Here is a 13,155-nt window from a genome sequence, read left to right as displayed (position 1 = left end):
TAATTAGAGCAGAAATGTTAAAAAAAAAAGCCTCAGCCATTTATTTGGAGTAACTTGGGTTGTTGAAACATGAATTCAGTAATTAAATTTTAAATAATCTAAATGTATGAAAGTTACTTAACAGTTCCAAGGGGATTTTAGAGTATCACAATGGTGTGTACTGCCAGAGACTTATCTTCCTAATTGCCACAGTCTCAAAAAAGATTGGTGATTCCCAAAATATTTAATAATTAAATATAATTATCTTACTAAATTAGATATATTGCACTGATAGCGAAATAAACATATATCAGTTTTTGAGATAGCATCCCCCTCCCCCCACCTTCCCCTTAGTCCATCCATTTTTAATGGCTAAATACTTGGATCTGATGTTCATTTCGGTGTTACTGGATTGCTTATGAAGCAAAGGATTCACTGAACATCTATCCACACTTTTCTCTCTACCATCATACAAATAAAGTCTGCTTGTTGACCTTCTCTATCCTCAATTACCTCAAGCTAGTTTGCATTGCAGACTGACTGGACATGGAAATACACAGGGAATTTTTAATTGGGCTACAGGTTTTTGACAAAAGGAACTACAGAAAAAGCATCTGGATTTGTTTTCCTTCTCTAAAATTGGTTTCTCTTCTTCCTGTCCTACATGCTACACTCATTCCCCTCTTTTCTGTTTTGTTTATACTATAACCCTATTAATCTTTCAAAACCTGGTTCAGTTTCCACTAAACTCTCTTTGACATCTTGATCTTCCTTTTTGGAAGTCTGCAAATTCAATTGCACTTAAAATTACCTTTCACTTCTTTTATTTCCCCAGGTTTGTGGTGCACACCAGACATTCAACCGACAATTAATTAAATATTTCTGACTTCCCTAATTTGTGCCCAGAGTAAACTATACTCACTTAGGTTTGTAGCTCACTTGGATTGGTTCAAGCTAGTAAAATCATATGATATCATATTCTTAAAGAGAGAGGTCACAACCTGTAGACAGTGCAGACTTGTCTGCCCTACCGCGCTGGGACCAGATCTTGAAGTAAGTGTTTTTAATGGTAAATTTCATCTAAACTAAATAAAGCTAAATAGCTTACAAATATATACCTAAGAATTAGACCTTTATAGTGCTGCTTTGCCCCTGTGAACACTCTTTGCTCATGTTTTATAGGTTGTGCTTCCACTATGATTTTCCTAATTAATACCCACCTTCCCACTCTTAGTACTGCCATGTCAGTTCAGAGCTGCATTAATTCCTCCCAAAATTATTTCTAAACTTAACAGGTCTTCTTATTTCAATACATTTATTCATTCATTTAATATTTATGGGGTTCTTGCTGTATGCTAGATGTTTAAAAGGCAAAGATGAATTTACATTGTTTAGAAGAGACAAATAAACCAATAATTATATTACAATGGGATTGTTTCGGAAAAATGTGTTACAGCTTGGTGTTACAGCTCAGTTGTGACAGCAACCTGGATCCGGGCGAGAGACCAAGCAACACTCGGAGAGTTGGAGAACTGAGGTTTATTACGCCAGCGGGCCGAGAGGAGTTAACACTCCAAGCTCTGGACCCTGTCTGTAGGTTTACACAGGCCTTTATAGGCTTCCCGTTTACACTTTGCAACATCGTATGCAAATAAAGTATAACAAAAGTTGACCACCTAGGAACAAGCTTTGTAGAAATAGACCGATCAGACTTTTATCCATTACAGGTTATTACAAGATACTGAATATAGTTCCCTGTGCTATACAGTAGGACCTTATTGTTTATTTTATTGTTGTCTATTTTATATATTGTAGTGTGAATCTGTTAATCTTACATATAGTGGAGTATATCTTTTAATCACAAACTCCTAATTTATCCCTCCCCTCCTTTCCCTTTGGTGACCATAAATTCATTTTCTATGTCTATGTCAACTCTGCATTTTAAAACATACCATATTTCTTTTAGCAAGTTTGGGTGTTTGCAGCAAGAGAAATCTTAGGTTATCCGACTCAAAATATTGCTATATGATTACTTATTTAATGCCTGTCTTCACCTCTAGACTGCAAGCTTCCTGACAGGTTCTGAGTTATATGCAAGGCCTAGCATAGTGTTCACATGTACCCGATGCTTATTTGTAGAAAGAATGAATGAGTAAATGAATAACTGATACCCATTACTCATTTAACAAATATTTATGAGAGGCTGCATTGTGCTAAAGTTGAGTAAGCTTTCAGACTAGAATGCATTTGGTTAATATTGCTTTTGTTGGAGTAAATAGCTAGCCATTTGGGAGGAGGGGAAGGTGGATTTCTCTCCCTCACTCCTGGAGGATGGTGAAATAAATTTTAGGTGCATTGAAGGTTTAAATGAAAACCAAAAATGTAAAAGTACCACAAGAAAACACAGTAGAGCTTTTTTAGAATTGTGATCCAAGACATAAAGGTTGTAACCTCACAACTGAATAAATTTTAATACATAAAATTTAAAACTTTTTGCATGGAAGAATACACCATAAATAAAGAAATAAAGAAGAATCTGGGGTCATGGTGAATAGAATAACTTTGCAACCAATATGAAGGTCAAAGGGCTAATTTTCTTCCACATTAGCGTTTGCAAATATACAAACTACAGACCACCACACATCAAGACAGTGGGCTGTAGACTTGAAGGAGAAGGCCCCAGATAAAGATCCATGGCTGGCTTATAAACATAGGAAAACATGCTCTGCATTATCAAAATTCAAGTTGAAATAATATTTACCATTTTTAGGCTGTCAGAAGGACAAATATAAAAATGTTTGCTAGTTCACACTGTTGTGGGATTGTAGGAAAACAAACACTTTGTATGGGTCTGAATTTGAACCGCTACAATTTCTAGAGAGGGCAAATTGGTAATATCTATCAAAAATTTCAAAGCTCATATTCTTTGGCCTAGCAGTCCCATTTCCAGAATTTTATTTTATAGACATACTATTATAAAGTACAAAGACATACTATTATAAAGATATACAATTAGATAGAGATATAATTTAAGTATAAAAAGAATATTCACCCAACGATGTTTCAATTTAACTTCATTCATTATTTTTGCTATATATTTCTCCATAGCTTTTATACCCTTCTAAGATGCTTTATGAGCTATCTATTTGTGAAAACATTGGGTAGAGTAGGCTTCTATTTCTGTAAATGAAAAGAGATATAATAAACATACCTATAAACATAAATACAAGCATATGTTATGGACACATTTATACATATATGTGTCCATATATGTACATATACACTTGTGTGAGTGGATGGGTACATAGACTATTTCTTTAAAGATCCCCCTCCCCCAAACTGATACCACATTGGTCTGGACAGGAATACTGGAGAAATAGGGGTCTGGGATGGATGAAGACTTCCTTTTTATTTTACTATTTTTTTTGAGATTTAAAAAAACATATATTATGTATCTGTTTTCCTTTAGAATATAGTTAATTAAAATATCAACATTTGTTGAAATGGATATACATATATGTTCTGAAATTGAAGATAGCTCAAGAGATGTAGATTTTTTTTTTGTTTTTATCTTTTTGTTTTGTTTTTTGTGAGATGTAGGTTTTCAAATGACAAAATTCTGGATGTACAATCAGAAATAATTTTGAGAATAATCTGAGGAAGAAAAGAGAAGATATCTTGAACCATTGTAATCCTTTAAAAATTATGGAGACCAACTAGGAAAGACCTGAAAAGGCTATATATAAGTGGGCAAATGTTAGATTAGCTTTTGAGAGGCACTTGAATTTTGTCAACTACACATCAATGACTGATAGAAATTCCAGGCAAACTGTAGAAGCTTGACATTGGGACTTCCGTAGTCAGGGTTTAAGTTAAAATTCCTTTCAGTATTATCAATCCTTAGGCCTTTGGGGTATCCTCCTCTTAATCTCTTCACTGACCACAGTAGCATTTCTTTGAACAGGTCCAAATTTTATCCTCTGCTTGAAAATTTTCAAAGATGTTCTAGAATTTTCAGGCTGATGTCAAAAGGTCTTGGTTTAGAAAAACATTAAAAAATTCTTTTCATCATCTGGCTGCTTTATACTGCTCTAATGACCTCATCTAACTATTACACTAGGTTGATTACCTTCTTCAAGCTTTTTCCAGCTCCATTCTTTGGCTCAAACTCTTCCTCTCCTTGAGCATTCCCTTCCATTAAGCGCTGCCTGTATAAATACTCTTCACTTAAGGTCTACTTCAAAGGGCCCCACAAATGGACCTCAAGCAGGAATTAATCTCTCTCTTTCCTCCTCTCCTATTCTATGAGCATATCCATCGCTGAATACAGAATGTCTTGCTTAGTTGTCGACATAGCATTGAGACACAAAAGTTGAAACTGGAAGGAAGGGCTCTGAGGTAATCCTATTTTCCTCACTACATTTGTTTTGAGGGTAGGATCAACTTCAATCTCTGACTTGACTCCTTCCTTCATCATGAAACAAAGAGCCTAATTTAGATTGGAAGGGGCATCCTACCAGAATCCTGAAATAACATACCTCCAAAAGCTGTGGTGCTTCAGTCCTAATGTAAGAATTCATGTATAAAAGCTTCCTGCATTTTTGCAGATTGTGATACATTTTATAGATCTGGTTAAAGCTTTGGTGTCAGAGCAATGTACAATTTTGGGTTTATCTAGAAACATTATAAATGACCATGTGGAGTTTAGACATTTTTCAGTACATTATTAGATGGCATTTGTGTATTTAATTTGATTTGTCACCAAATCATCAGGTCTAAGCATCACTCAATGCATATTTACTTGTTTCTTACTTTAAACTCAACTAACTGCATTTAAATATTAAACACACTGTCTCGTGTCATTTTGGAATGGTGTAGGTTTATTTCGACTAGCAGTGCGTTAGAAAAAAATGTTGAAAACGTATTTTAACAAAATAGGAACTCCTATCGTTGGCTCCTAATTATTACAGTTGATTTTAAGTTATTTTGTAATTTTATCCCAGTAGGTGTCAGTGCTGAGTTAAGGCAAAAATGCTTTTTCTAAGTGTAAAATTTTAATTAAAAGAACGTAGAAGGTTCAGGTGATGAAGAATAGACGGTAGAATAGTGAGGTCATTGTTTCTTGAGGGCTCAAAATTCATTTCTGGGTGCTCAAAAGAGACGGGGTCTCGCTATGTTGCCCAGGCTGGAGTGCAGTGGCTATTCACAGGCGCGATCCCACTACTGATCAGCACGGGAGTTTTGACCTGCTCCGTTTCCGACCTGGGCCGGTTCACCCCTCCTTAGGCAACCTGGTGGTCCCCCGCTCCCGGGAGGTCACCATATTGATGCCGAACTTAGTGCGGACACCCGATCGGCATAGCGCACTACAGCCCAGAACTCCTGGGCTCAAGCGATCCTCCTGCCTCAGCCTCCCGAGTAGCTGGGACTACAGGCGCGCGCCACCACGCCCGGCGACCGGGGGTGGCGCAAAACGAGACTAGAGCCTGAAGTGTGGTGACGTCATCAGCTATGCCCGCCTAGAAAATTTCCTAGCTTCCTCTTCTCTCAGGCGGAACAGCGTGTCCACACTGCGCACGCGTCGCTTGTCAGCACTGCCTTCTGGGTAAGATGTCTCCCCAAAATTTGAAGAGCGCATGCGTGCGCTACCTCTTTCCTTTTGCCTCGTTGCATCCGAGGAAGCAAGATGGGTCACCAGCAGCTGTACTGGAGCCACCCTAGAAAATTCGGCCAGGGTTCTCGCTCTTGGTGAGAAATAATGTGGCTTTAGGGAAGGGTTGCTTTGGGGTGTGACGCTGCTTGAAATGTAGAGGAGCCGGCAGGCAGCGCGATGGGGGAGAGGAAATCGGAGCTGTGGCTGCCGCCATTACAGGCCTCTGATGGGTCCGCCAAGGCTGGTAGTGCGGGTGGCGGTCTCCCAAGTGCCGAATCGTTGTAATTTCTGCAGCCTGCCGTAACGCCGTGTCTCTCCTTGTAGCCGCGTCTGCTCAAACCGGCACGGTCTGATCCGGAAATACGGCCTCAATATGTGCCGCCAGTGTTTCCGCCAGTACGCGAAGGATATCGGCTTCATCAAGGTACGTGTTGGCGGACGCCATGCTCTCCGGTTCCCGTGGGGCACAAGGAGCAAGTAGTTCCGTGGGGTGACCGTTTGACCCACGCCGTTTCCCCCATTTTAGTCAGCAGTGCTATTCCCACGTAGTGGATGACATTGTCGAGTTTTTGCAATCAGGTTAGTAGAATGTAGCGGCAAGAGGTGAACGCCTTAAAAGTGATCGGTCTTTCTAATCCCCTTTTACCCATCTTTGCCAGTTTTAGGTGCCATGTATAATGTTGGGTGAAATTATTCACTTCGCAGAAACCACTACAGTTAAATATTAGATCTCTAGTCGTATACGTCTATTTTTCAGCAAAATACGTGCGTTGACCACTGCCCCGAAATGTTCAATAGCCTCATACAGTGAAATGAGCTTGAGGTTTGGGGTCAGGTAGACTTTTAGGATTCAGAGAGGTTTGCCGTTTAATAGTCCTATGACTTTGGTCAAGTCATTCGATGGTAAGTTTTTGCCTTTTAAAAAATGCACCATTGTTGCAAAAATTAATGTGTCTATGAAGCTTTCCTGGCTCCTAAAAGTCACTTAAATGCTGCAGGTTTTGTCTTTTTTTTTTTAACGATGGAAACTAACTGCTTACTGGCTCTTGGAGATACAGTCACTGGTCTTTGTACTTAGAAGACGGCAATATTGAGTAGAACCTACTTGTTAAATGTAGATGTCCTTATGTTGAAGTGTTACGGTGGATATAAATGGTTAGTGTGAGATTTCTGTGACAGGTGAAATATTTTTAAGCTTAAATTTTTGGCTTGGACTAAATGTTTAACAAGTACACGTTTAGTGTTACAATGTGTAAGTTCAGTAACTCAGTGGGAGGTAGTACATCGCAGATGAGAGAATGGACTCAGGCCCACTAGTTTAGTGTCCTATTTCTCAGAGGTTAAGGTTAAATGAATTAATTTATGAATGGCTCCTAGAATAGGGTCTGGCAGACGTTAGAGTACCAAAATATTAGCTGTGTAATACCTACTTAAAGACCATCCTGGGCTTTTAATAAAGATCATTTTATATAGCAGTATTTTTCTAAGTAGAAAATTTCTTTGAGGGTAGAAGTGGGAAATTCACTGTCTAAAATAGTTGAGATTTGTGGAGCAGCTTGTAGTAGATATTAAGTAAATATTTAAGCTATTTAAATCTGGATAGCTAGTTTGGGTCTGATTTCCAATTTAAACCTTGTTCTATAATAAGCCTTTTTTTTTCTGAGAATGAAGTGGATATTTAAAGCGTTTTGAATTAATAAGTTTCTTGTCTGCCTTTTTTTATTTCAGTTGGACTAAGTGAACGTCCTTGAATGGATCGTCCAGCACATCTACCCTATGCAGAAACAATGCTAATTCCTTGTATATAAAATAAAAATTTCAATTATGAGTGATTTAATGTGAACGGAAGAGTCAGTGATTATAGAAATCTTTTTTTTATTTGCTGTTATTTTCTCAATGGATTTGTCTTCAAAATATGTGGCTTATTTTCCGTCAGTTACATAAAAGTATTCATACAGAACTCTGGCCAGGTTTATTTTTATGCTTCAAAAAACCGTATATGTTAGTGGCCTCTATATAGCAGCATCCAGCATATATAACTTGAGATAAATTGTCTTTTGAGTAGTTGGCTTGCTATGGTGAGCTGGGGGCAGTGAAAGTAAAACTTGAAAATTGATTTTGAGAAAGAAGGCTATCACTAAAACCTACTCAGAGCATTTGTCTAGGGGTGGCAGTCTTAGCTTTTGGGATAATTCACAGAAAAGCTTGTAAATTTCTGTATTTGTATGTGGAAGGGGGCAGTGATTAAAAGTAAAATGGGTCTTATTAACAGTAGATCTCTGGCGCAAGGATAGAGATGGTGAAATAAGTCTGTTAGAATATTTTAGGCAAATAATCTTGGCTTGGACTAGGATAAAAGTAGTTGGGGTAGTCACAGTGACTTCTGAAGAAAAGGCAGTTTAAGGATTGCACGTGGGAGGTAAAGGATGACAGGGTTTGGGCCTGAGCAATTGGAAGGGTACAGTACTGTTGAGCTAGGACTGAAAACTTGGCTTGGAGAAGAAGAAAAGTGCCATTCGGGGTGTGGTAAATTCAAAATGCTTACTAGACTTACATGTGGAGGTCTGAAGTAGGCCTCTGGAATCCACAGGGGACTGGAGATCCAACTAGACCTCAGAGTATGAATAGTATCTGCTTTTTGGGGATCCTGTGACTGGATGAGTTCTAGGCCCTAAAGTCGAGATTAAATAATACTTTGAGAAGACTGTTCTGAGTTGTTTCAGGAATAGGTAGGAAGATGAGGATTCAGCAGATTAAAGAACCAAGAAAACGGCTTACTAGAAGCCAAGCAAGAAGTGATCAATTTTAAGTGCCTCACAGTTGATTGCTATGAAGTCAAATGGGGGAAAATGTGACAGTGGGAGCTGGATAGGAAAGAATGTTCTGATTGTGGTTAAATTAGCTGTGAAATTCTCAAAACAGTTGAACACATGGCTAGTGTACCTCCTAAAACCTTAAAAGGAGCTCATAGAAGTTAGGGACCTGACACTTCAGTTTCATGAGCTTCATAGTAAATCTACCTCTACTGACCCTGAATCCCAGGAGTATGTGGTAATATGTGGACTTACCATGTAGGTTTTTGTTTTTTAAAGTGTTACTGGGAGACTGTCTAGGGAAGACCTAGGTTTTGAACAGGGTAAGGAGGTGGGTAGAATATTGGGAGAGAATGTTGAGGATGTAGCTAAGTTTTCTGCTGATACTGCAGATAGAGTGGATGGGTGAGAAGCAGTGCCAGCTGAGCAGATGTAAACGTTTTTGGATGAAAAGAGGCTTACACATCTAGTGATTTAGGTAAGTGAGGTGATGTGTGTTTGATTTGGTTATCAGTTTTAAGGAAGAGATGGGGTAGTCCTGGGTACATGCTAATATAAGTTGTGCAGTGGCTGAAGGAACTCGGTGGAAGGGAACATTGCCTATCCAGTCCTGGCTGTGTGTGTGGTGTGTGTGGTGGTAGTGGGTAGGAAGGCTGGTGTGTGTGTGTGTGTGGTGTGTGTGGTGGTAGTGGGTAGGAAGGCTGGTGTGGATAAGTGTTCTGCTCTATTAGCTGTTGAATAACTTGCTGCTGAAGATGGGATTCTAAAATATATATGCCAGACATGCCAAGTGCTATGTTTCCTATCTTTTTCAAAGTTTCAGGATGCTTTTCTGTGGATATTACCCTCACTACATAGCTGAGGAACCTGAGGCTTAGAGATTAAGCAGTTTCTGCCGTCTTCCCAAGTTAGAAAGGGATCAAAACCGGACTGAAGCTTGAGTCTGACACCAACACTAATATTCTTAATCCCCACAACACACTTATCGTAAGGTTGAAAGACTACCTCTTATCTCCAATGATCAAGTAATTATGTGATGGCAAGCACTGCTTTTTACCACAGTATGATGCCTTGTATATTAAGAGTAGATCGTCAGTTGTTGAGTTGAATTAGATTTCTGAGTAAAAGTTCAATAATGTTGATGGCAAAACGTGATAGGTTCTGTAAGAGAGATTTATACAACCATTGGAGCATAGAGGATACAGTCTTAGGTTTGGGTCACGAATTTTTAATTTAGGGCTGATTGGAAACCTGGTAAAGGACTATTCAAAGGAGAATTCAAAGCATCACACTTGAGGTGAATCAAGGATGTTGAAAGAAATTTAGAAGTAAATGTAAAACTTTTCAGTAGGGGAAGGAAGTCAATTATCCATCAGATGGAATTTGCAAGTCTATGGATAAGTATCATTTATGTACAACTTGCAGAGCTACAAAATAGCTCAAAGACTCAGAGCCCCTCACCCCAAGATTGCTAGACAAAGCTCTAAGTTCCATGAAAAACACCCAGTCATCTTTTGGTCCATTTTGAAGTCTTTTATAGTTTTTCTCCATAAACTCTTAGGCCTTCACTTACAATTGGTAAAATTTTTGAGTGCATACTATGTGCCAGGCACTGTTCTTAGTGCCTTAACTTGAATTAGCTCCTTTAATACAACTCTGAGGTACAATCCCTATTTATGAAAGAGGCAACTGAGGCACAAAGAGTAACTTTTCCAAGATAGCACAGTGAGATTCAAACCACCAGATAGTATGTCTCCAGAACACCTGTTCTTGACATTAAACTCTAAATATCCAACAATTAGAGAAAGCATTGGTAAATACTGGTGTTCTACAAAATAGCCCAGAGGAACATTTTTCAATAAAAAATGGAAAATTATCTGTACAGTACAATTTCACTTTTAAAAAAAGCACCGAAAAAGAAGGAAACATGCCTGTATGTTAGCAGTTATTGCCTTTGGGTAATAGAATTATAGATGGTTTGCTTTGAAGCAGTCAGGTTATTTGTTTAGGGGTGGGATATCCAGTGATGCAGTGTCTGTCTAGTGTCCTGGGTACCAACATTGCTACTTAGGACTTTGTTCATCCCCACACAGTTCATTCTTTTTTTTTTTTTTATTGAAGTACAGTTGATTTACAGTGTTGTGTCCTCATTCTGTTTTTAGATTGCTCTGATAGCAACTTGTTACCATTTCTTCCCACTGATTTCCACCATTTGATATTAGCTCTATGTGGTCCTATACAAAACAAGTCTAATCTCTTCTATAAAAAAGGTTAGTTATTTAGGCATGAGAACTCTCATGTTCTTCTGGAATCTTATTTCAATCTAACCATTCCTGATTATTTCAGCTGTTCCTTATAGGGCATGATTTATGAGCTGTCTTTGGTGTTCTCTGAGTTAATTACACTCCATCTAGATCCTGACAGGGCCCTACACAGCATGTTTCACAGGGCAGGCATGCAGTAAAAATGTAGTGAATGAATGACTGAATGAGCAGATTTGGTAATTAATTTGGTTGGGCATCAGTGCTTCTTCACTTTTTATGGGCCCTTTTTTACCATTACAGAAAGACCAGAAACCCTGGCCTTAACAGCTGTCTACATGCCCCAGACAATTTTAAATCAACCTGTTTTGCATAACCTCTGCCTGGGACATACTTCTTGTTGAAAACTATCTTTAATAATTGGTGCCTTAGAGAATTGTGCTTTTTGGATAGACAGCTAAGCTCATCTAGTGATATGCCTAAGAAGGTTAAAACAGTGTTTGAATTTCATTGATATCCACGAAAATTAGAAGAGGGAAAAAGGAAGAGAAGGCTGAGCTACCAGAAGTTTCTCAATGGTTAATCTAGAAAGTTAAAGGCTCAGTTTGTTGCTATCACTAAGTATGTATGTGCGTAGGAATCCAAGCTACTTAGGGACCAAAGATTAGATTATTGGATGTGCTAGTTCCAGGTGTCCTCTATCAGAGTCATGAAAGAATTGGAAGTGACAAGCTTAATACAGATAGGCTAATTATTATATAATGTCTCAATATAAAGTCATTAGATTAATGACATAATTCAAAGGAGCCAGGACCGACTTTGCTGAAAATCCTTTTGTTAAATTCAGTGTATTATGTATATCAATGGTGACCACTTCTTAGAGCTGATCTCAGACTTGACCTGAGTCCTATCAACAAATGCTGGATTCCCCTGATAGATTTATTGAAGGCCCGGAGGACCACAATGCTCCCCCTTTATTTCTGCCCCACCCGCAACATTGTTCCTATTTGTCCCCTTATCCCCTGGACACCCTTTTGCTTGCTTACAAAGAGATCCCTGCCTGCCTGAATGGGGCAAGGACTAAAACATCTCCGGCTCTGCAAGTGGCTGGTGTGGTCCTCAACCAGACACCATCCCAAGAGTTTAAAGGATACATTTCAGAAAGCTGTGCTCTTGGCCAAAGTGACCAATATTACCTTCATCTTGGGATGTATGTTACTGGTCACTTTCTTGGACTCCTTTCTTCAGGCTGTCCCATTTCTCTGTGGGTGACTCCTCCTGTAAAGAGATAGGGTATGGGCTCCCCGGAGAAAGAGAACCCAATATGACTTTTTGACATAAGAGAAGCCATTTTTTGGCCTAAGCCATTTTGTAATTTAAGCCTGGCAACAATGTTTGCCCAGAACAGGTCTCAGTACTAATGATCTTAAGAGAACAAAAGGACAAATTTATCAGACAACAACAGCAAAGATAACAAATCAGTTGTAAACTGAGAACCTCTCAGTTCTATTTCAATGGTAAAGACTAGCCTAAAGCACTGTCTTGAGTGGTTTTTGCAGAATTTAAATCCCCCCTCAGGCGCTCAACCACCAGAAGAACTGAAATCTAAGGGATGATGATGTTGATCTTTTCTGACCCTCAGGACTTCAACTAAAGCATGAACTCCATGACCACCGAAGCCCCTTCATGAATATGCATTTACCCTTAGCTTAAGACTTCCCCAATTTTGCTCTTCAAGGAGACACTGCCTTTGGAAGGATCCTTGGTGTTCTCCTAACTTGCTGCAAGTAACAGTAAATCCTTCTTTCTCCCAATCTTTGCTTATTTTTGGCTGGACACCCACCAATAGGTGAACCCAGTTTTTTGGGTAACACTCCAGACCAGAGCTTTGATGTCCTTGGTCAACTCACATTGTTACTGGAGAGTAGGTTCTTGTCTCATGCAGAAAAGAATTCAAGATCTAGCCATAGTAAAGTGAAAACAATTTTATTTAGAGAGATACACAATCCATAGAGAGAATGTGATCTGTCTCGGAAGGGAGAGCAGCCCCAGGAGCAAGGGGGGTTAGTTTTTATAGGCTGAGTAATTTCAAATGCTAACAAACGGGAGGATTATTCCAACTATTTTGGGAAAGGAGTGGGGATATCCAGGAATTGGGCCCCTGCCCACTTTTTGGCCTTTTATGGTCAGCCTGGGAACTGTCATGGCTCCTGTGGGTGTGTCATTCAGCACATTAGGCTAATATGAGCATGTGATAGGCTCAAGGTCTACTGGAAGTCGAATTTTCCACCATCTTGGGCCTAGTTGGCTCTAACTACTGTATGTTGTATCCTCAACAGTTCTGTCATTCTTTTAATGGTGGATCCCTGCTCCCTTCCCACCTGTTTCAACTTGCTTGCTCAGCAGACTGCCACTCAGCTGTATTATTGTAAAACCTAATTCAGATAAT

General features: G+C 39.1%; 1 protein-coding gene across 1 annotated transcript; it reads left to right on the top strand.

Annotated features, from left to right (window-relative positions):
- The first annotated feature begins 5,571 nt into the window (after positions 1-5,571).
- Positions 5,572-7,464, top strand: RPS29 (ribosomal protein S29). Its single transcript, XM_015235592.3, has 3 exons — positions 5,572-5,727; positions 5,957-6,056; positions 7,361-7,464. Exons 1-3 carry the CDS (start codon positions 5,666-5,668, stop codon positions 7,367-7,369), a joined length of 171 nt encoding a protein of 56 aa, XP_015091078.1. The 5' UTR covers positions 5,572-5,665; the 3' UTR covers positions 7,370-7,464.
- The last annotated feature ends 5,691 nt before the right edge of the window (positions 7,465-13,155 follow it).

The sequence above is a fragment of the Vicugna pacos genome, chromosome 6, assembly GCF_048564905.1.
Source record: "Vicugna pacos chromosome 6, VicPac4, whole genome shotgun sequence".
Lineage (NCBI taxonomy): Eukaryota > Metazoa > Chordata > Mammalia > Artiodactyla > Camelidae > Vicugna > Vicugna pacos.
Note: the sequence above shows the minus strand (reverse complement) of the source record. Positions and strands in the feature narration are given on the sequence as shown.